Consider the following 24,718-nt stretch of genomic DNA (forward strand, 5'->3'; position numbering starts at 1 on the left):
TTAAATGCAACAGCAACCACTGCTGGCTTCCCACGAAGCGGTTCGTGTTTTATTCATCCTGGAGTGTGCTTAATTAGTCCTCTGCCAGTGTCAGTTGGCCGGATGTATATATAAACAAGTAAACACATACGCACGCGAGGACATGCTTGGGGATCAAGTGACAAATTATCTGCATTTTAGAAAGTTTGATGTTGGACACATCTACACCACTAATGATATTTGCACAGTGTTTCCAAAACACATCACCGCTCATTTAGGAGAAAATAAACACTCAGCTGTGTACCGACTCGACTCCGTGTGTTCAGTAGCAACACGCTCGGAAAATTCTAGTTTCCACATTAAAAAAGCCACCACAACTTCGGTGTTTTTTTCTCCCCTCTTTTGTAATCCGATTCCGTTAAATTACAGTCCTTTCATGCTACACAGGCAGGGCAGCAGTGGCGGAGTGGTTAGCGCACTGAGCTATGAACCCGGTATACCTGAGTTCGATTCCCGGCCACGGCTAACATCAGTGGCGAATGATGTCTGAATCGGTTCTCCCTCACCAACCCGTACTAACCAGCAGCAAGAAGCATGGTCACACAACCCGTATTTCTGACATGGCATGGCTATCATCCAGAAGTGGATTGACTATGGGCTTTGAATTGTTATTTTTTTTTATATCGCACTCAAACGTTTAAATTCAAAATACACTTGCACTCATAAATTGATGTGTATGGATTGAATAACGAATTCAACTTTTTCAAAACTTAATACGATAAACAATCCTGCAAGGTGCAAAGTTCGGAATGCAATAGTCGCCGAATAATATTTGTATCTGCACACACTTGTCAATAGAAAATGCAGTATAGGCCTGCGTGTTAAACTGGCATGTACAGGCCATCTATGTGAAGCAAAGCATTCAAATTAATGGCATTGCAGACAGAACATGCACATTTACAATTGCAACAGTGCTACATGAAATATAACAACGACCTGCAGAACAATGAGAGAGATACTCCGTGTAGCCTACACAGACTTTTGGGGCAAGTTTTGTTCGCGAGCACCTACGAAGGCCGGCACGTCTCAAGGGCGGTGGTCTGGTCAGAACCATGCCCAGGCACCTTTGCCTCTCTTTGCCTCCCCAGTATGAACGTTTACTGTAACTGATACCTATTTAAGTTTAAGTAGACCTAGGGGAGGCCCAAGACCAATTGGCCATGGGCACGAATCGAACTCGGGTAGCCACGTTCGTAGCGCAGCGCACTGGCCACTCTGCTGCCGCCGGACGCACGCGCGAGACGTGCCCGGTGTTTGTGTTCGTGATCACGCCACGGGCCCTGCTCCTCTGCACGAGATCCCCCCCCCCCCGTCACCCCGACAAGCCACTGCGATGCGGGCGCTGGCTGCATCTGGTCTGGAGCAGACTTGTGATGGCTACAAGAATGGAACTGTCATCGCACAATCTCCACACAATGACACTGATGCGAGATAAGTGCGCCGGGTCGCCCACTGCCCCTTCCATCCCCTGCCCCGGGGCAGTCGGAAGCGCTTCACCGATTTACTGCCCCTGGCTCTGGCTGGAACTTGTCCTGTGTCCCCGCGGGGGCTACTGCCCAATAAAAGCGATAATGAAGTGTTCACCCTGCATTTTAGGATCGTACTACATGAGCAGAACACGGTGTGTGAGTGCTGTTTCATAAGATTTAACAGCACACTGAGAGGCGTGCAGCATTTGGGATATTTGGACATTTAAGATATATTGTATTCTGCTGTGTCAGCCCCTGTGGACGGATTTCAACTCACTGGTAGGGGTTCCAACTTAGCCCACAAGCAAGCATCTGCCTCGAGCCGCGTCAGAACATTGCACGGGGGACCGTTAAGAATCGCGCATTCACGAATCTCAGAGCGTGGACCACACAGCACCGCCTCTGCCCGTACCACCTGGGCCTTGGCCACTTCTGAAACCGACCGCTGGCTCGCTCACCAACCCTGACACGAAGATAAACGACGCTGCCAATCGACTCCTCGCCACGCGAGGGTAGACAGAAGTCGCCGATTGGAGCCGCGTGATTGCAGAGCGTTTAATGCGGTTCCGTGCCGCGACCCTGAGTGGGGTTGTGCAGTAACTTCTCTGTCTCCGAGCCAAGACATCCACGTGGTCTCCCAGGAGAACAGGTCTGGCGGGAGCCCAGCAGCAATAGCAGCAGCAGCACCCACCGGTGCATGACTCATTACCTCCGCTCTGCTATTGTGCCCGAATTAATGAACCACCCGGCTCGAGTCACCTGTGAATACAAAACCTGTGGTGCGGCTCACTGCCTGTCCGAACTGGAACCGCGACAATGATCACCCCCCAACCACCCTTCCACACTGATTTAGTGAATGAGCAACATTTGATAATATAATTTGAAAGTATGGCCTTATCACAGCGTCATTTCAAATGCTTTACGTTGTACATTTGAATGGCTTGAGCCGGTCGTGGCATCTTCGCGGGGGGGTGGGGGGGGTCTCTTTATATTGGCGCGGTGCACTCTGCCGGCGACTGAGCGAGGAATGTTCAAATTGCATTTCTCTGACCAGAAGAACTGGGACAGCGAGTTGCTGCCTTCGTGGTTGACGTCATTTGACAAGGGGCGCGTAGCTCGCTCTCGGACGAGAGGAGCGCACGCTCGGGACGATTCTAATCGGTGAGTTGCCAAAGGGGCTGGGAGTCGTGATGGTCGAATCGCCACGCTGTGCATCACACGTGGCGCGGTGTGTGTGTGTCACGTTTTGTAATCGCTGTGGATTGTTCTCATCTCTGGCTGGGAGCAGTTTCTTACGAACACGGTGCGGAGGAGGGAGCCACGGGCGGTGGAGTCAGCAGGCGAAGGAAAGGGGTTTTAGTTTTTAAACATTTATTTTTAACAGGGGGGTTGCAAAAGGTCAAAGGACGTTGAGCACGTGACCCCTCGCGTGAGAAGCCCCCTCTCCTCTGAGCGTTCCCAAGCATGCAAAGGTCACCCAGATGTCGGGAACTGGTGGCTAAACACGTGGTGCTGAAGTGCTTATTTAACAACAAAAAAGCCTCTGCTTAAATTAAATAAGGATTTAAAATTAAATAAGGATGTAATTGTCTTCCATTGTGATAACTTCTGGCCGTGTTGCACTTCAACAGAACGCTTTAATTAGAGCTGGAAAGGTTGCAATTTCAATTTCCAGTCGGGGGTCAAAATAACTCACCATCATCCCTTCCATCATCATCGTCATGAGTATCATTTTTGCCCATGAGTATGAATTGCTTCTCCGATAGAGAGACCAGTCACCACCAAGAGAACGTGGAATGTTCGCCAGTGGCAAAAGTTCGCCTGCGGAGACGAGCATCGTCCATTCTTGAGTATGGGTACGTTGACGTCTTGGAATAATAACCGCGACAAGCGAGTGCTTCGTGACACGGCGCGGCACGAGAAGGCAGTGTCCGGAGATTCTCCGGGGGCTTCTGTTGAGTGACGATTACAAGAGGAGCTGCTGTACACGCTGTGCCCATTCCGACTGCAGGAAGCGTCTCATCCGAGTTCCCATCAGCGCGCGCGAGAGAGAGAGACGTAGTTCGCCCGGGTTCAAACGCGTGTCACGGTTGTCGCCTGCGTCCCCGTGGTGCCTGTCGCATCACGATGAATGTGCGATTGAATGCCACGCATGCGTGACAGCTCGGACTGCATCGCGCAGTCATGCTGACAGTCGCCGGGAAAAGACGGAGTCAGAATCTTTGTTTATACTGCAAGAAGAATCTGATTAGCTATAACGATCTTTTTCACAGATGTCCAGTAGGGGCGGGTCAAAAACTCAAAACAGTAACAAACAACAGAAACACACGATAGGAGTGCATAGTATAGAAAAGGTAAGAAAATCAAAATACACTTCTGTCAATTTTACCAGGTAAAGCCCACTGAGCTACAGTATTAACTTATTTTTCAGAAGCGACCTGGCCACAACTGATAGCTCAACGAAGTGGCTTATCACGTGGAGATTTCTATCAGCCAAATAATTATCTAAGTCATCTCAACGCGTGTTTGTAAATGTGAATGGGGAAAAACTGGAGGACTGGGAGAGAAAAAAATCCACGCGACCACGGGAGAGACGTTGGCCCCGTATCTGGAGTCCGCTTCTCGTGGGAGCTTTGCGGTGTTTGTGCTGATTAGCTACATCTATATTGCCTGCTATAACTATATTGCCTGTTTCCTTTTTATATAATACAATTGTTCAAACTTAATTTTTGAAAAGTGAAGAGAGCAGGACTAGATAACAATAGTATAGGAATACACGGGAGGCAGCAGTGGTGTGCTAATCATACCAATGACTCGAGCACGAACGAAGGGGTGATGGTAATTGCAGAACAACGTTGAGATGATGAGCGGCGTTGTTCACCTGCACGCCAGGGCAGATGACGGGGATGTTGTTGTTGTTTTTAAGTTCCACAATGGAACGACACTTTAAGGCTTTTCGCCAAGTGGCAGTCTGACTTTACGCGCCTTGAACGAGGAGGTCACCTCGTGTGCGTATTTTAAGAACCTGGTGTCTCAGTGGCGGTCTGAGTCTGAGCGAGGGAATTTCCGCGGTGCAAGCTTCGCAGCTGTTTTCTTCACACCGCTTTTTTTAGCAGCCGCTGAGACGCAGTTGCTGTGCACAGGCCCCCAAAGGCCTCAAACGTCAAGCGGGCAGGCAACAAACAGCGCCATCGAACGTGTTTAGCGATAGATAAGAGTGCAACACTTGTGGTTAAATGGGCAGGGTTATTGCAAGAGAGACGAGGCGAGGGAATGCCAAAGTGGAGCAGTGCGAGGGAAGAAGCAGCGAGAGGAGTGTTGAAACCTGCGGTGTGGTGATGGTGGTTGTGGTGGTGGTGGTAGTGGTGGTTGAATACCGCGTGAGTGTGGATGAGACGAGGCGGCGAGTGTCAGGTAGACCGAGTCCTCGACAAGGGATGAGGAGGAATTCGTGAGTGAAGTTCACGGGCAGAGTCACCGTGGCAGGAGCGATAGGAGAGCGCTGTTTTTGGTGGGAATGCGTCGCGTTGTGATTGGACTGCATTCGCCTTTTCACAAACTGGTTCTTGAGTGCGCTGGCTCATCTTGAGGCATAGATACCGCCTTGGAGGGCTTACAGAAGCTACCCGAGTAACTCTTCAAGTCACGCTCATCCTGCAAAAAAGTTTCAGGCACCGGGAAAAATCAATGACGGGTGATTTAAGGACATCGCGGCTCGCTCTCGAGTGCGTGTCACGGGTTGATTGGACAAACGAACTTTGCTCAGTCATTCATCATCGTCAGCCACGATCGATCCACTGCTGGATGAAGGCCTGCCCAGTCATTGGGATAATATAATTATGTAATCTCACACAGTCACATCAAGGTGTGCCACCTGCCTATTACTTCGTAAAATCTTGAACCAAAAGAGAGTTGCGCAACATTCGCTGCGCTTACACAGCCTGAGCGCCTTGTGTGGAGGAGAAGGAGGAGGAGGAGGTGTCCACCACTCGCGAGTTTGTGTGACCGCGCCGTGATGCTCATTGCTGTGCGCTACCTCAGCCTTCTCGTTCCTGCCCTTGACACCGGAGGACATCGTACACACGCGCACGCTGTGAAATCCTCGGACACCCAAGTGCTTGGGTACGCGTCGTTATGTGTTTGCCATCTGTGCGTCACGTGACAGCATGGACACCCTTGCAAACGAGATATTCCAACTCAGGGGATTATCCAGGTAAAATACAACAATAATAATACGATGAATGGCTACATCATGGGACCTCCTTTGCCAGTACCAACAAAAACAGCTGTGTTAAGATGTAAAACACGAAACTGAAACCTTTTACAAGGAATCATGTCTGCATTAACCACAATACTTGTGGTCAGAATCCAAACAAAAAACATACTCTGATAATATATGCATTGTCTTTGGAACTGATTGTCCACACCAGAGACAGCTTTCTTTTGAGCCTCGTCTCAAAACGGTGTTAGACCAGAGGACGCTTTTTGGCCACTGCCCCTGCCCTCATCACTGCCCCTGCCCTCATCACTGCCCCTGCACCCATCCCTATCCCTGGCCCTCGTCACTGTCCCTATCACTGCCTACAAGGGAAGCTCAGTGAGTTTGGCGCTTGTGTTTAAATCCAAGAGCCCACCCTACGTGTCCCTGATTCATTGTTAAAAAGTTAAAAAGTGTCTCGCTGTGCGTATTACTTGGTGGCGTGCGTGAGGCGAACAGACAGTGTCACAGTGATCGTCTCCAATTGGTTGCCCGGAGCCTGTGGAAGACATTCCACATTTCCATGGCGAGGGCGAGTCCTCCCACAGAAAGCCCGCGGTTGATTTCCCACGGTGGTAGTCGCTGTGTTGGACTCAAATGGTTGATAGGCTGAGTCGATCCCTGTGCCATTTGTACTCACAGTCCGAGTGATGATATTTTTTACGGAGCGCGATTTTAAGTGGGGTCTGTTGAGCCGGGGTTTAATCCGTAACCTTCTTCAACCAGAAAACGCTTGCGTGGCTAATGCTGACTTGTCGCACAGCGATTCCTTTGAACCTCAGCGAAGCTGGTAAATGTTTACTGATGTCAAAAAATTATATTAATGGCTCATGTAATGCAAACCTGGTACATGTTTACTGATGTTGAATTAAAATGCAACTGTTCGGGATTATTAAAGCAGCGCAGAGAGCAAGAGTGGTATGAAGAGTAACAACTCAGCAGAGCGCGGCGATGCGATGCATTGCTGTGTCTGTTGCTCCGTGCCAGTGAACGAATACACACAAAGCTGACACAACAGCACACAATGCTGACACAACAGCACACAATGCTGACACAACAGCACACAAAGATGACACAACAGCACGCAAAGCTGACAACAGCACACAAAGCTGACACAACAGCACACAATGCTGACACAACAGCACGCAAAGCTGACACAACAGCACGCAAAGCTGACACAACAGCACGCAAAGCTGACACAACAGCACGCAAAGCTGACACAACAGCACGCAAAGCTGACACAACAGCACGCAAAGCTGACACAACAACACGCAAAGCTGATACAACAGCACACAAAGCTGACACAACAGCACACACAGCTGACACAACAGCACGCAAAGCTGATACAACAGCACACAAAGCTGACACAACAGCACGCAAAGCTGACACAACAGCACGCAAAGCTGACACAACATCACGCAAAGCTGACACAACAGCACGCAAAGCTGACACAACAGCACGCAAAGCTGACACAACAGCACGCAAAGCTGACAACAGCACGCAAAGCTGACACAACAGCACACAAAGCTGACACAACAGCACGCAAAGCTGACACAACAGCACACAAAGCTGACAACAGCACGCAAAGCTGACACAATAGCACGCAAAGCTGACACAACAGCACGCAAAGCTGACACAACAGCACGCAAAGCTGACACAACAGCAGACAAAGCTGATACAACAGCACTCAAAGCTGACACAACAGCACACAAAGCTGACATAACAGCACAAAAAGCTGACACAACAGCACGCAAAGCTGACACAACAGCACGCAAAGCTGACACAACAGCACGCAAAGCTGACACAACAGCACGCAAAGCTGACACAACAGCACGCAAAGCTGACACAACAGCACGCAAAGCTGACACAACAACACGCAAAGCTGATACAACAGCACACAAAGCTGACACAACAGCACACACAGCTGACACAACAGCACGCAAAGCTGATACAACAGCACACAAAGCTGACACAACAGCACGCAAAGCTGACACAACAGCACGCAAAGCTGACACAACATCACGCAAAGCTGACACAACAGCACGCAAAGCTGACACAACAGCACGCAAAGCTGACACAACAGCACGCAAAGCTGACAACAGCACGCAAAGCTGACACAACAGCACACAAAGCTGACACAACAGCACGCAAAGCTGACACAACAGCACACAAAGCTGACAACAGCACGCAAAGCTGACACAATAGCACGCAAAGCTGACACAACAGCACGCAAAGCTGACACAACAGCACACAAAGCTGACACAACAGCAGACAAAGCTGATACAACAGCACTCAAAGCTGACACAACAGCACACAAAGCTGACATAACAGCACAAAAAGCTGACACAACAGCACGCAAAGCTGACACAACAGCACGCAAAGCTGACACAACAGCACGCAAAGCTGACACAACAGCACGCAAAGCTGACACAACAGCAGACAAAGCAGATACAACAGCACTCAAAGCTGACACAATAGCACAAAAAGCTGACACAACAGCACGCAAAGCTGACACAACAGCACACAAAGCTGACCTAACAGCACACAAAGCTGACACAACAGCACGCAAAGCTGACACAACAGCACGCAAAGCTGACACAACAGCACGCAAAGCTGATACAACAGCACGCAAAGCTGACAAAACAGCACACAAAGCTGACCCAACAGCACACAAAGCTGACACAGCACGCAAAGCTGACAAAACAGCACACAAAGCTGACACAACAGCACACAAAGCTGACACAACATCACGCAAAGCTGACACAACAGCACGCAAAGCTGACACAACAGCACGCAAAGCTGACACAACAGCACGCAAAGCTGACAACAGCACGCAAAGCTGACACAACAGCACACAAAGCTGACACAACAGCACGCAAAGCTGACACAACAGCACACAAAGCTGACAACAGCACGCAAAGCTGACACAATAGCACGCAAAGCTGACACAACAGCACGCAAAGCTGACACAACAGCACGCAAAGCTGACACAACAGCAGACAAAGCTGATACAACAGCACTCAAAGCTGACACAACAGCACACAAAGCTGACATAACAGCACAAAAAGCTGACACAACAGCACGCAAAGCTGACACAACAGCACGCAAAGCTGACACAACAGCACGCAAAGCTGACACAACAGCACGCAAAGCTGACACAACAGCACGCAAAGCTGACACAACAACACGCAAAGCTGATACAACAGCACACAAAACTGACACAACAGCACACACAGCTGACACAACAGCACGCAAAGCTGATACAACAGCACACAAAGCTGACACAACAGCACGCAAAGCTGACACAACAGCACGCAAAGCTGACACAACATCACGCAAAGCTGACACAACAGCACGCAAAGCTGACACAACAGCACGCAAAGCTGACACAACAGCACGCAAAGCTGACAACAGCACGCAAAGCTGACACAACAGCACACAAAGCTGACACAACAGCACGCAAAGCTGACACAACAGCACACAAAGCTGACAACAGCACGCAAAGCTGACACAATAGCACGCAAAGCTGACACAACAGCACGCAAAGCTGACACAACAGCACACAAAGCTGACACAACAGCAGACAAAGCTGATACAACAGCACTCAAAGCTGACACAACAGCACACAAAGCTGACATAACAGCACAAAAAGCTGACACAACAGCACGCAAAGCTGACACAACAGCACGCAAAGCTGACACAACAGCACGCAAAGCTGACACAACAGCACGCAAAGCTGACACAACAGCAGACAAAGCTGATACAACAGCACTCAAAGCTGACACAATAGCACAAAAAGCTGACACAACAGCACGCAAAGCTGACACAACAGCACACAAAGCTGACCTAACAGCACACAAAGCTGACACAACAGCACGCAAAGCTGACACAACAGCACGCAAAGCTGACACAACAGCACGCAAAGCTGATACAACAGCACGCAAAGCTGACAAAACAGCACACAAAGCTGACCCAACAGCACACAAAGCTGACACAGCACGCAAAGCTGACAAAACAGCACACAAAGCTGACACAACAGCACACAAAGCTGATACAACAGCACGCAAAGATGACAAAACAAGGGGGGGGGGGGGGGGTTGAGCTTAACCGGGGAAGTGGTCATGAAAGAGGTGTTGCTATTTGATCATGTTTGAATGACAAATTACACTCGAGCTGCGAACGTAATGGCTCCACCTTTCGAGATGCGTGATCGATCGATCGCGTTCGTGGGCCACGACAGCTGGCGCCGCGGATTCTCAGTAAAACCAGTTCCGAGTAACCACGCCGCCACCACCACCGCCGCCGAGTAAACTGGGTCAGGAAACAAAAACAGCACGGATCTGCAGTGGGCACTTAGAGCGACTCCCCTCCGTTGTGTTTGCTCACGAGCGATCGTCCCGTGGCGTCTATGTGAGAGGAGTATCTGCGGCCGAGGTGTGACCGCGGCTTCACGGCGACGTTGTCGATGCTCTCTTTCGCCACCGGGTCGCGAAAATGCTGTGGGTTGTTTTTTTTTTTACAGCTGTGCGACCGATGGAACTTTTATGCCTGGAAATAGTTTCAGAGATTGCATGCGCGTGACTTCGGTGTGAGATGGCAGGGCAAAGGGGGCACTCTGTATGCAAACACTGGTCAAACAGCCAAGGCTGTATCTGCCCGTGTTTTGAGAAAATGTCGTAGCGCAGAGGCAATGGGGCGGGGGGAGGTCGTGTCCGTGAGAATGTTGTGCTTGTAATTTGGGTCGCCACGTGGGTCACGTGGTTTAGTTTGTGGCGTCGTTCGCTGTCTTGTTGAGCTGGGAGATCATTCTGACCAAACAGAATCATGGAATGCATGGAATGTTCAATGGTTAAAATTACGTTTTTGCTTGAGTACCAACGCTGTAAAAGTGTGCTTAATAACTTCCACTGAACAAAGCAATCCCATGTAAAGTGCAGTTTGTGTGCGGTGCACTCGTGCGGGCTCTCTCTCGTGTTGTGCTTGCTCACACGCCAGCGTTTACGTTTCTCTGGGCGTCATCATCGTTAGAAGAAATGTTGTCTCTGCTCGGCGAGAATTGCCCAAACAAAATGCAGTTCTGGCAAGTAAGACTCACTCGCATAGAGTATCACCAGCATCTGTTTATTTTTTAATCAGTGGTTCCTCAATATTAAAATGTTTTACATAACCTGTTGCCAATCCACTGCTAGATGAAAGCCTCCACACCATAACAGTCGTGGGGGTGGTTCGAGCATACTTCCCCACTCTGGTCGGTAGTGCGGGTTGATTGAATGAGGGCTGTCCAGGTCTGGCTCAGATGTCACTCGCCACTGACGGTGGCCGTGACGGGGAATCACACTCAGGTGGTCGAGTTCATAGCGCACTGTGCTCACCACAGCGCCACCGGTCCACCCCACGCGTTATTGAAAGCAACCAAATAACACGACTTGACGTCGAGATAAAACACAACACGTGATGCACAATAGGTAAACAGTTTGCGAGTGGATGTTTGTTTGATGTAATTGTAGTGTTATCGCGTAGGAAGTTGTGTTGTGTGAAACGTCATTGGTTCGGACTGAGAGTTTGCTGCTCGCGTTGGAGACCGCTGTGGGTGCAGCTGCGGGTACAGCTGTGGTGCAGCTGTGGTGGTGCAGCTGTGGTGGTGCAGCTGTGGGTGCAGCTTTGGGTGCAGCTGCGGGTGCAGCTGTGGGTGCAGCTGTGGGTGCAGCCGTGGGTGCAGCTATGGGTGCAGCTGTGAGTGCAGCTGTGGTGCAGCTGTGTGTGCAGCTGTGGTGCAGCTGTGGTGGTGCAGCTGTGATGCAGCCGTGGGTGCAGCTGTGGGTGCAGCTGCGAGGGCAGCTGTGGTGCAGCTGTGGTGCAGCTGTGGTGCAGCTGTGGGTGCAGCTGTTGTGCAGCTGTGGTGCAGCTGTGTGTGCAGCTGTGGTGCAGCTGTGGTGCAGCTGTTGTGCAGCTGTGTGTGCAGCTGTGGTGCAGCTGTGGGTACAGCTGTTGTGCAGCTGTGGTGCAGCTGTGTGTGCAGCTGTTGTGCAGCTGTGGGTGCAGCTGTGAGTGCAGCTGCGGGTGCAGCTGTGGCGCAGCTGTGAGTGTAGCTGTGGTGCAGCTGTTGTGCAGCTGTGATGCAGCTGTGAGTGCAGCTGTGGTGCAGCTGTGGTGCAGCTGTGTGTGCAGCTGTGGTGGTGCTGCTGCGGGTGCAGCCGTGGGTGCAGCTGTTCGTGCAGCTGTGGGCTTGTTGGAGCAACCCGAACTTGGAGGTCACCCCCCACTTCCTCCTCGGTGGCTGTGCCAGACGAGAGCTGCTGATTTGTTTGCCATGAAACACATTTCAAAGCGTCTCTTCTGCTCACCCAAGTATTGCCGCCACTCTTCTCAATCGGCAGCTGCGAGCTCGTCGTGAAGATTACTCATTACTATGACGGGAACCGGCCTCTGCACAATACAACTACAATTACAAATCACGTCTTACAACGACAATGCAACTTAAGATGTGGATAGCGATTGAACGCAGTTGCAGCTCAGGATGCGGTACAGAAGAGTTTGATGGTGCATGACCGTGTCTCGCATTATATAAATACACACACCTACTCTGGATATCTATTTTTTTAAAGAGAAAAGGGCCTTTGTGGTACTCGTTTTGATCACCTCTGACAGATTATGGCCAAAGTCGACCTTCGACTTCCATTGGAATGTTCAACCTCTTGACCCCGAGTAAGACAATACGCAGTTAATCCCGCGCAGCTTACACAACAATACCTCACTTTTACAGTTGCATTTGATTAACCTCTGCGCACCTTATTCGTACGTAAATGGAATTGTAAATCACGCGAGGCAGGTAGAACTCGTGACAGCCTTTATTATAAATCACTGTGGAACGTCAATCTCAGTGCAGTGCTAATACAACTCACACTCAAGCATGACTTTGGTTGTTCGAGTGTAGAGATGACAATCAGTAGTGATTCGTCATTTAAGAGTGGTGTAAATTCCAGTGCAGAACGCTCATGCCCGTGAAAATGTGTAATTATAGTCGCTAACTCGTTATGTTGTCCATTCGGTCATGAACCCTCCCATAAAGGAGTCTGTGGTTGAGTTTCTGGACGTGTCGTGCCGTCTCTGCCTCTCTCCGCTCGGTCGGATTCTCTCCCAGCTCACAGGGGCAACGTGGCAGCGCTCTCATCTCTGTTGGTAGACCTGAGCGAGTTCTGGAGATTTCACAGTCCCATAGCGGGACCAGGGCTCTTCGAGGAACCCGCCCTGTCTACTTCCGCGATGCGGTGTTCGTGGTGCCCACTCCGGAGAGATGAGATCGGCGCTGACCCCCAACAAACGCACCCAGCGGAGAGAGGGGAGCACGAGCGGCATCTGGACAGCTCTCTTCCCCACTCCCCCAATGAATGTTCAGACGCCCTTGTACATTGGCTACATTCGTCTGTTCACGTCGTCTGGTCACGTCGTCTGTTCAACGGTGGCTGGCAGTGCACGGACGAGTTCAACGAAGCGATGGACGTCGCGGCAGCCGTTGCTCGAGTCCACAGGGAGTGAGCACGACACTTGAATCCACGAGAGACAAAAGCAGATCGTATCGTTGCTCATTCTGCTCAGCGCCAAACATTTGTTTAACGTTTGTGTAACGCTGCCTGCTGTGCCGTGCTCCCCTGAGTGCGCCTTAAACAAGGTCACCGCTCCATGGACGACTCTAGCCACAGCCTCTGTCCGTGCTCTCATCCAGGGGTCGGCAAGCTGCGTCTCCGGAGCCGCATGCGGCTCTTTACGGACTGCTCCCTAACGTTTTTATTTGTTAGGGTCCGTCTCGTATTCGCGTGCATTGCGGCCCTTCAAAATATTTTTTTTACCGAATTTGAAAAAATAGTGCTTCTTGTTATTTTGGTGACCCATCCCTGTTCTCGTCCAACAGCCTCGTGCACTACAGAGCCTGCCGACTGCTGCAGAGCCATTGGCCAGCAATGGCGAGGGTGGACACTGTTTTGACTGTAAGCCGTGGTGTTTCCGTGAGATGGAAGTAACCCCACGACTGACATATACACACACAAAGTCTGCAGAGATGCTATCGGGCCCCCTTCAAACGTGCTGCTGGTTCCTGCCGGTCTGAACCGGCCGTAGCTATCGCTGAGAAGTCGCGAGCCACCGGATCGCTGCGTGGATGCAGCGGCTGAACTCGCGCGCTCTGCTCCGCTCGACGGGTGCCAGGACCCCGCAGTAACTTTTAGCGTTGCCAGAAGTATTAAGGGCAAGCACCCATTTCAAAATAGATGTTATCAGCGCCCGTATGGATAATTTGGAATAAACTTGTGGTAGATATTCGGCGTGCAATGTTTTGGTGACGGTAGTGACGGGCCGCTGTCTGGTCGTGGGTAGCTTTGGGACAAAGTTGTGTTACTTTTGTAGCGTTTTAATGGTCTGTCTAAGCATGTAGTGACGATGTCTCAGGACCGGTGTCTCCACGGAGACGTGGTTTTACACACGCGCTAATATTTATCACAGCAATAAAGAACAAATAGATTTTGTAAAAGTGGAACACGTTTACGAATTACAGAGCCTTAATTTCCCCAACGTTATTTCCATCATCAGAGTCACCAAAGGTGCGGAATTGCAGTCTGGGAGTGGAGGGCATCATTTGCCAGGGTGCTCATCGGGCCAAACTTGCAACATCTCACTGCGCGACGGATGTTTGACACTTTGTCAGTGGTTATGCATTGCCACAATCTGTAGCTCAAAGCAGTGTTTGCTACTGGCGGCCCCTGGTTGGCCTTTAGTGGGGCCCCTGACGTGCGACCCTCGAAAATACACAACAGCTGTGAAAACATCAGCCCGTCGTGCTGTCAACCTCAATGGTTCCAAATGTATGGCGGCCCTAAAAATGATGATGTCTTACCAGCGAAAGTAGCCCCCCTCTGGAAATTAGTGAAGAACACTGGCTTTGAGACAATTTCGTTTGGAACAACAATGGCTCCATGAATGCCAATGTTGGTCGAGCAAATTAACCAAAATATCCATCGCAGTTCCTTTGTGTATCTGAGCAATGGAACGGCACCCATCTCCATTGGCAGCACCGTGGTGGGAATTCCACATTCCGATAATTGTGGCCAATGCATTCATACCAAACCCATTCTTGACATCGCACAAAGTGGTACTCAACTTACCAATCCCAGAAGAATAACGGGCTAAGCCCAACCCCCAAAATGGCCTTGAACGTATGCCCTTCCAATTGTGGGTCAAGCACTTTAAACACAGTTCCCGCCTGATCCTTTGCAAAGATATCGAGCGTTTCCATCATTTGTAAAGCCATTACATAAAAAAGAACAAGCCGCGGTCGCAAGTCGTAAGGAAGAGGCGTGTGTTCACACACACACACAGGGCTATCCAGGTTGCCCACTCACTGCATGCGCGGTGTGGACGCTGCTGAGTGATTGGATTCACCCGGCAGCGTTCAGGCGCTCGGCTGAGCGCCCTTCACGTCCGATTCCTCAGCCGTGCGCCTCTCCGTGCCGTCGTCGTCGCCGTCATCGCCGTTATTGACATCGATGGGCGGTTTCTTCTTCTCGTCGGTTGTTTTTTTTGGCCCCTTTTCACTCTTTGGCTTCGTGGCTGTGGGAGCATGAAAATAACGCGGAGGAATGTGGAGCCATCCCACAGGCACGGAGAGGGCCGCGGTGTCAGCAGCGGCCCCGCAGCCAGCACGGACTGAGCAACGTTTGCTCAATCCATGCACCGAAGGAGGAATGCGAATGTAAATAACGAGTGCCCTTTATTTAATCAAGAACACCTCACCGATGCTCAAGACTTATTTCAGGACGTTTCTGCATTGTGATGTTTGGCCATTTTTAGTCACGAATGTTTGGCTTGATGTGGGGAGGAAAGCAAAGGTACTGGAGAAAACCCATCATGCAAATAAAGCCACGCGCAGATAGATTTAATAATCTATTGCGTTACTGCCATCTCTTATCCACCTCGTGGCAAGGTTGCCACGCCGAGTAATAACCTAGGCTCATGCAGAGAACGAAGGACACTTCACAATGCGCAAGAGGTGGCAGGGTTTTCCCACGCCCTGGTAATATGGGCACGGCCCCACGTGACATGTGTGCTTCAGCAGCAGCTCGTCTTTGATGAGGGTGCATCAGGCCACGAATGCATCTCCTTCACTCGAGGAAAAAGGTAGTGGCGCAGCGCTGCAATTGCTTGCTCACGCGACTGCTGGAAAAAAAGGGCCTCCACGAGAGAGAGCTTTGGAGAGCCACTCTGGAGGGCATTTAGCCAACTCTTCAACGTTGGCCAGACATTAAGGCAGTACCCACACTTTACCCCACCATACATAACCTGCCTGCCGATTGACTGTGGCCTTGGATCGAACCCATCACTTTTTTCAGGTCGATAAAATACATACCAATTTTGTGAGAATACAAAAACGGTGGACAGACTGATCCCTGCCATAGTGATGTAAAGTCGTCACAATTGTTCAAGGGCCCCCATGCATACCCACCCAAGGCATTTGTACTCAGCGAGCCGCTTTGACTTCAATAACTGCAGTATCATGCTGTATGGGACGGCCTTAAAGGGTCCATTGTGACGGCCGTTTTGTCAATCCATTCTGTATGGCTTCCTCATGCGGGGTCAATCATGGGGGTGTTCAACCATACTTCCCCATGCTGGTTCGTGCAGGATGGTTAAGGGGTCAGGGCGGTGGGGCGAATGCAAGGGCCAGTTCAGACATCAATCGCCACTGATGTTAGCCGTGGTCGTGGAATCGAACTCAGGTCACCGGGTTCGTAGCGCAGTGCATTAACGCCTGCACCACCGTTCTCTTCCGATTGGTTCCTTGCAAGACTGCAAGTCTGTGGAAACATCGCAAGGCCGCCCGCATCCCGCATGTGGCGCCTGTGCACGCTCGCACGGCCGCATGACCGCGTGCACGGCCGCGTGCATGACCGTGGTCTGATTGCACTGCAAAGGCAGACGTCCATCACAACGCAGCAGAGCAGCACATCACAGTGTCGCACATCGACGTTGTCACGGGGCCTCCGTGAGTGGCGTCGTCACCTTGGTACTTGGGTCGAGTCTCCGGCTCCTCCGGCTGTGGCCCCGGGGCCGGATGAGACACCTCCGAGACGCACATGGCCATGCGGATTTCACCCACGGCCCGAGCCACCACCACCTCGACCACGCGGGACACCACATGGCAGTCGACAGTGTCGGATTACTTTGATACGAGGGATCCGGTCTCATATTAACTGATTAATCGAGGTGTCAGAGTTAACGTAATGCTCAGAAAGTTAATGTTTTAGCCATGGCTGGCAATCGATTTCGGGTGGCCCAGGTTCATGGCGCAGTCCTCTAACTACTACGCCACGATCACCCCATTCCCCCTCACAATTGAATCGACCATGCATGATGAACGTTGTCTCTCCGTATTGTGTGCAATCATTGGTGACCGCGCTGAACAAATCAGCTCGCTAAACCTGAAAACCTGACATAATCACAGGCATCTGATACCCGCATTCGAACCCAGGTTCTCAGTGTCAATTCCCACAGCAATATCTTGCCTGAGCAAGTCGAGCACCTGTTGTTTTACTCGTTAGGAACGTTTACAATATCTAAATTAAAGTGATCGTAACGGAGGGCTGATCACACACGGCAAATTGAGTAATAGCAACCCGCTGTGATTTGCAATTAGTCCCGTATACTTGAACATCTTTGGCATCACAGCCGATCAAACCAATCACGGAACCATTCACACCCTCCAGTGGCAATCACAGGCAGTTGCGTTGGCTGCAGACATGATGGCCCTGAAAGGCGCTGTGGTGTGGTGCTGCCCTCTGTCCGACAAATTGAGCACTGCAAGCCACTGCAGTTGCGTCAAAAACTGCGCTTTGGGCCACGGATTATCCGGGTTCAAAGGGTGTCTACTTTAATAAATACAATACTGATTGTTCGTTGAATAGGGCCCAATACTAGATTTAAAGCTTTCGTGACTGCTAGGATCCATACTCTTTGGTTCTATTGGGTAAAGTCACGTAGGTGAAAATAAAATAACACAGCTTAAAGGTCGTGATCTAAGCGTGGCTTCTCCCACTCAAGCGCTGTCCTCCAGACAGTCTCGTCCCTTCACCTAATGAAGGCCGCTTGTGTTGTGGCCGAAACGTCGTGATTTTTTGTTATTTTATTTTCACCTACGTGACTTTACCCAATAGAACCAAAGAGTAGGGCCCAATAGTTTAGATAGAGTGCCCTCGCAAATAATAGCTGGACACCCAGCAGAATGTGTATATCAATCGGGCTGCTGATGAGACCACAGAACGTTGCAAACACGTGTTCTCGCTTCATAACAAATTCTGCTTCAAAATATTGGCCAGCAAAGCCAATGGGCTGATGGATTATAAGTACATTTTATGTAAACGTGGACACGCAAACCAGAGTTATGCTTATATTTGATTTTACGCGCAATGCTCCACAACAATGCATGAGTTTGTGTGGGATCGTAGGAACGTGTAATTTCCACCATTGGCTCAGGGCATCAGGGCTGCCAACAAAGAGATAATTTCACTCTCCTGTGCACTCGGCAGTTTTTTTTGTTGCAGGTAGGACAATGGAATAAATTTCTGGTCTCAACATACAATTATTACATTGCTGATGCAAATGGTGCTGCGTGCAGGGTGCGTTCAATTAGTAGCTGTGGAATACGCAACGCATCTCGGAGTGACGGTGATCAACCTCGCCGGGTGTGTGAAGGATCAAACAGCGACTACTCACGCGAGCCTGCTGACAGTGGCAGTGACGCTTAGGTGCCTAGGGACATCCTCTTCCTCCTCCCCCGCGCCCGCAGTGCTCCATGCAGGCGGGGACGCCTCGCGGCCCGGCGAGGCGGTGGTGTTAGCAGCGGTGCGCGTGCTTTGTGGGTGGCACGCGCTTCGTGGTGCGGGGGTGAAATCGAGACGCGTGCCGATCGTTCGAGTCTCGCACACCACACACACACACCGTGGTAGCCCGGCGTAGAGAGTGCGCGCGCGTGTGTCTGAATGAATCTGAGACCCCTCGAACGTCCGCCCGTCTGTTAATGCAGCAGTGACCCTTGGGTCACCACCGGTTTAACGGCGGTGGGACGCGAGAGTTGTCCAGCTACCAAACGGACTGGCTGTGGCTGGGAAGGTCGCAGTGGGGGCATTGAGACTGTGTCCCTGTAAAGCATTCGCCACATTCAGCATTCTGTTGCGGTTAGAAAAACTTTCTGGTCTCATTCTCGACCCGCGAAACTGGCCACAAAAGGTGGGGCCATCTGAGAAGTTGGTTGGGCCAACGTGATGAAGAGCCGGAGGCCACTCACTGTGTCGCCACTCAAGGAGGCCACTCACTAAGTGTGTGGCCACTCACGGAGGCCACTCACTGAGTGTGTGGCCACTCATTAAGTGTGCGGCCACTCACGGAGGCCACTCACTGAGTGTGTGGCCACTCACGGAGGCCACTCACTGAGTGTGTGGCCACACACGGAGACCTCTCACTGTGTGTGTGTGTGGCCACTCACGAAGGACACTCACTGAGTGTGTGGCCACTCACGAAGGCCTCTCACTGAGTGTCTGTGGCCACTCACGGAGGCCACCCACTGATTGTGTGACCACTCACGAAGGCCTCTCACTGAGTGTGTGGCCACTCACGAAGACCTCTCACTGAGTGTGTGGCTACTCACGAAGGCCTCTCACTGAGTGTGTGGCTACTCACGAAGGCCTCTCACTGAGTGTGTGACCACTCACGAAGGCCTCTCACTGAGTGTGTGGCCACTCACGAAGGCCTCTCACTGAGTGTGTGTGTGCGGGCTAGTAGTTCATAGTTCATAGTTTCATAGTTTATTTATTTGGTATAGCCCTGTGAGCCATTCGGCTCTTGAATCGGGTGTGGTCATGCACAACTGGGCGGAGCTAATAAGAGACAGGGAGCGGCTGGCAGCTGAGCGCTTCGAGCCCTCCCGACGTTTGGTAGCTTGCAGACGGCGCTGTGAGCTGTGGGCCGCTGGGAGTGGCGTGCAAAGACGAGGCGCGAGTGAGGATAGCGTGGGGGTTAGTTTGTGATGTGTTTATTACCGGCGTCAAGGCAGAGGGCACACGCTACATCGGTGGCAAGAGTTATCGGAACACTGTAGACTGTTTTCATACACGGCTCGTCGAGACTGAGGAATTGACAAACACACTCCGGTCGTACGTACTGGGTCTGTGGGACCTCAATGTAGAGTTCGGTCGTGATTAGATGCACGGTGCTCTTTATGTGAATCTGTCCTCTCTAGAATCGTTTTTTGGACAAGATCACGGTAGTTATCGTATGCCAAGGACAGTTCGCATCGTGACATTGCATGCAGCATCTACCCATGGGAAAAGGCCAGATTGTTACCGCGGCCTTAGCTTCCTTAGGCCAACCATCATCTCTCCAGAATCGATACAATGGGTACTACTTTGCGCGAAGTGGGTAGTGGTTATCCTATGGATATGCATGTTGAATATCGACTAATGACTGTGGCCCACTGGCAAATGTGAATGTTGTCCAATGCGCAGACTTGCCGTTTGACTATTACCCTTGCATGGTGTCTGGTCTCATTTCAGATGCACTTATTGCAATGCTAACAGCGCGTGTGTACGCATTTGTTTGGTTTTAAAATATCCTGCGGGTAGTCGTGGATCTTCACTAAAATGTACCCACCATTTAATCACAAAGTAAACTCCAATCTTTTAAAAATGTATAAGAATTACTCCCATCACAAACAATATCACTTGCAGGGGCCGTCACAAGCCTCGCACCCAGCCTCACACGGGTCTCCTCTCTGGCCTTCTCTCTCCGTGACCGACAACCCTTCCTCATCCCTTCCTCTTCACTCATGCCTCCCTCATTCCTCCCTCATCCCTTCCCGGACACATTCTCAACGCCAACACCTCCACTAGTCGTGCCGTCCATTTTTCAGTCTTAAGCAATATTAAACACTCCAAAGGTGAAAACTGCCAACGGTGCAGACAGTGAAAGGGCCATAATTGTGTCTTTGGGTGGGAGTGGTGCATGCTGTGAGTGTGGTGCATGCTGTGAGTGTGGTGCATGCTGTGGGTGTGGTGCATGCTGTGGGTGTGGTGCATGCTGTGAGTGTGGTGCATGCTGTGGGTGTGGTGCATGCTGTGGGTGTGGTGCATGCTGTGGGTGTGGTGCATGCTGTGGGTGTGGTGCATGCTGTGAGTGTGGCTGGCCCCGTGGTGGGGCGACGGTGCAAGGCACGCCTCACCAGCAATGACCCTACGTTATTGTACCCTGCAGTCCTCTAACCCCAGGGACAGGTCGACGAACATCACAACGCCCTATCGCCAAGTCAGCACAGTCGAGGTGGAGCGGCGTCCCAGACCGAGGTGAAGCGTGCACTGCCAGCGAGCGGCGAGCGAGTGAAGGGTGGCACGCGGTGGGGGCCGTGGGGGGGGGGCGGGGGGGGGCTGCCGCCCGTGACGACCGCGCGCGTTCAGCCGCCGTCGACAAAGCGACGCGGCGAGCGCCGTCACTGCCTCCTGGCGGCCTTCTTGGCCTCCTTGGTGGCGGCGGCGACCAGCGCGGCGGGACCGCCCTCGTCGCCCTCCGCGTCCTCGGGCCGGTAGACACTCACGGTGAAGTCGCCGTTCTCGGCGCCGTACTTGTTCTTCACGTAGACGCTGTACTTGCCCGAGTCGGCCGTGCTCACGCCGTTGATGGTGAAGCTGGCGTAGCGGCCCGACTCGAACTTGGTGACGAAGTGCTCGTCGCTGTGCAGCTCGCGGTCGTTGCGCAGCCACGCGACCTCGGGCGTGGGCTCGCCCCATAGGTCGCACGTCAGGTTGAGGGTCTGCGGAGGGCGGGGGAGCAAACGCGACGGGGAGGCGCCCGCGCCGGGCGCTCGTTTAAAGGCCGAGTCGACCTAGAGGAGGCCCAGCCTCAACCGGTCCGCAGATTTGCCACCGCGGAGTGCGACTCGGGCTCGGGTCGCCGGGTTCGCAGCGAAGTTCGCGGTGTGCGCACGGTGACGCCTCGACGTGCGAGCGAGCGAGCGAGCGCAGGACGACGATACACTCGTCGAGTTGCACGCAGACTCACTCGCACGCGCGCCGTGTTACTCGACGTATATTGCCCGGTGCGACCCTGTCAACGCTGGGAATGAATGAGCAAGCTATACTCTTTGGTTCTTTCGGTGAAGTCACGTAGGTATAAAATAAATCACGACGTTTCGGGCGCAACACAAGCGTCCGTCATCAGGTGAGAAAGCGTGGTCTGCTGCTGAGGCAGACACAATAGTCTTATTTTATATCTACGTGACTTTATCGAAAGAACCAAAGAGTATGGATTCCTGCAGTCACGAAAGCTTCAAATCAATATTAATGAGCAAGCTCATGATGATTATGAGAAAGTAGAGGTCCCACCTTTCCCTCCTGGATCGTCACCACGTCTGGCAGCCCACCAACCACCCTGGCGCGGTCTGTATGGGAGGAACGCGCCGTGAATGTTTAAGCCGTGCAACTCTCAGCGAATAAAGCGCTTGGCGTTGCTCGTGTGCGCTGTGATGAAAAGAGAAGGCAAAGTGTTGTTTTAGTTTGTGAGCGGCATCTCTTGGATACGTACTCTTCTCTGCGATAGCAGCCGCTCTGTGAGAAACAGCAAGAGAAAGAATAATGTCACACAACCGCAATGTTCACAAATGCATTGCACACACACGACACACACGACACACACACCACACACACCACACACACACACGACACACACGACACACACACCACACACACACGACATACACGACACACACACCACACACACACACACGACACGGCACACACGAAACACACACACAACACGGCACACACGACACACACGCGACACACACACACGACACACACACACGACATACACACACACAACACACACACACGACATACACACACACGACATACACACACGACACACACGACACACACATGACACACACACGAAAACACACACGACACACACATACACACGACACACACACGACACACACACACGACACTTGCAGTATTGTAATTATGATTGTAGTATTGTAATTATTATTTTATCTTTGTAATTATTATTGTATTATTGTAATTATTATTGTATCAATGTAATTATTATTGTATTATTGTAATTCTTATATTATTGTAATTATTATTGTAATTATTGTATTATTGTAATAATTTGTTCCCTTCACGGTGGCCCGTGGGTCCCCCCACAGGGTGACGTTGCGAGCCCTCGACGCGTGTGGGGGTCCCCGACTTGGCCCCACTGCTGCCTGTTGTTCTCAACCCGTAGAGTCGGTGGTCGAGATGGCGAAATGGCCCCGCGTTCAGTTCTTGTTGAGCGGGTGGTCTGGACAAGGCCGAGAGCTTCTGTACATGCAATGCCGCACACCTCTGTGTCGCTGTTCGATTTCGCTGTGGTTTGAGCCGCGTGTCGCTTGGACGTGCGGGACCTGTGCAGTATGCGGTGTGGGCACGAGAGTGTAGTGCAGCAACATCCCACTGTTGTTCTGCACCCTCCCCACCGCACTGGCCAGGGCTGGTGAAGTATGGTCAAATCACCCCCACTACCTGGACGCCATGGGGAGGCTGTCACCCGGCAGTGGCTCGTCGAACGCGCTGTCCGCGTAGATGCACGTCGATCATATCGAGAGCAAACACGCTCTGCTTTGCTGCTCTGAGGCAGGCCGCGTTGCGTGCAGTGCACGGCACCGATGCTCTACAGAGGGCTGGGGAACAGGCGACGGTGGCCCCGCGTGGCCACCACGGGGGGGGGGGGGAGGGGGGGGGTATCGCGCGCAGCCCATCGCGAATCCGTGGCGCCGCGACTTACTTCAGCCTCAGGAACTCGGCGTAGGCGTCGTCGAACGCTGCGGACAGACACGAGGCACGCGTTACACCGTGCGGGCTACACGGCGAGGGTCACCGTGCAGGTGGCCACACAAGTCGGGGGGGTAACCACGACGCGTGTCGCAGTGCAAAACAGTTGCCGAGGGCACGCGCGGGGTTCGGAGTGAGAGGCAAGAAGCCGAGAGGCTCTTCTCGTTGAGGCTGGGGCTGTGGAGCGACGAGCCACGAGGTCTCGGTGGGACACGAGGCGACTCACCTTGCCCGGCCACGTCCACGGTGCGCTTGTGCGTGCCCTTGCCGTCGAACAGCTCCATCGTGTACTTGCCCTTGTCCTTGTCGGTCGGCTCGTAGATCTGCACGTAGAGCTGGTCGCTCACCACGCCGCTGCGCGTCTTGTCCGTCGACGCCAGCTTCGTGTCTCTGCGTGCGGCACAGCGGTCCCGCGAACGCGACGGTCGGCGCGCGGCTCGAGGAAGCGTTCTCGGCTCGTGCCGCGTGTCGTTCGGGGCGATGTCCAACGTTTAAGACCACGTGCCGGGGGCTTCTTCGCGAGAGATATTTATCGTTGCTCCCTCTCCCCTAATCCAACCCGTTCCGTCGCGATTCGCGTCGTCGCGAGGCTACAGCGGCCCCCTCGGGCCTCTTGCAGAAAGCGGTGCACCACTCTGTGTCGTGGAGCAGCGCTGAAGGAAGACGTCACTTTTCAGTGAGTATTGGCGCGTTGCAGCGGTGTGACGCTGAATTTTGGAACAGCAACAAACGTTACAAGCCGATGTTTGGGTGCTGTAGCCGTGCGACAGCACTGGACGGTTGATTCGGATCGACATTTAGAAAACATGCGTTTAGAGTATTTGGCTGCTGTTAATTTGCACATGATGTATCAATGTATGTTGAACTTCTTTTGCAACTTACGTAACCAACAGTGCTAATCGGTGGCACGGGGGAGGACAGCAGACTCTAATAAACCGCTTCGTTGAGCTTTCATTTGTGATGGCGAGGTCGCTTCTAAAAACGAGCTACATAGCTTAGTGGGTCCTTGCCTAGTCAAATAAAAACAGTTTCGTTTATAGTGCAGTGAG

At 52.0% G+C, this 24,718-nt stretch overlaps 1 protein-coding gene across 2 annotated transcripts in view; it reads right to left on the reverse strand.

Annotated features, from left to right (window-relative positions):
- Nucleotides 1–12,598: 12,598 nt before the first annotated feature.
- LOC116951049 (myomesin-1-like) overlaps nucleotides 12,599–24,718 on the reverse strand; it is a 52,817-nt gene continuing 40,697 nt past the window's right edge. For both annotated transcript variants that reach the window (XM_032969404.2, XM_076072077.1), the window contains 7 exons: nucleotides 23,896–24,059; nucleotides 23,623–23,659; nucleotides 22,381–22,403; nucleotides 22,182–22,237; nucleotides 21,395–21,610; nucleotides 16,816–16,930; nucleotides 12,599–15,366 (listed from right to left, as the gene is read on the reverse strand). In XM_032969404.2, coding sequence (XP_032825295.2) covers nucleotides 15,209–15,366; nucleotides 16,816–16,930; nucleotides 21,395–21,610; nucleotides 22,182–22,237; nucleotides 22,381–22,403; nucleotides 23,623–23,659; nucleotides 23,896–24,059 — 769 coding nt within the window. In that variant the 3' untranslated portion in view covers nucleotides 12,599–15,208. The remainder of the gene's footprint in view (nucleotides 15,367–16,815; nucleotides 16,931–21,394; nucleotides 21,611–22,181; nucleotides 22,238–22,380; nucleotides 22,404–23,622; nucleotides 23,660–23,895; nucleotides 24,060–24,718) is intronic.

This window comes from Petromyzon marinus, chromosome 3 (assembly GCF_048934315.1).
Source record: "Petromyzon marinus isolate PM22_M1 ecotype Great Lakes invasive population chromosome 3, UKy_Petmar_22M1.pri1.0, whole genome shotgun sequence".
NCBI lineage: Eukaryota > Metazoa > Chordata > Hyperoartia > Petromyzontiformes > Petromyzontidae > Petromyzon > Petromyzon marinus.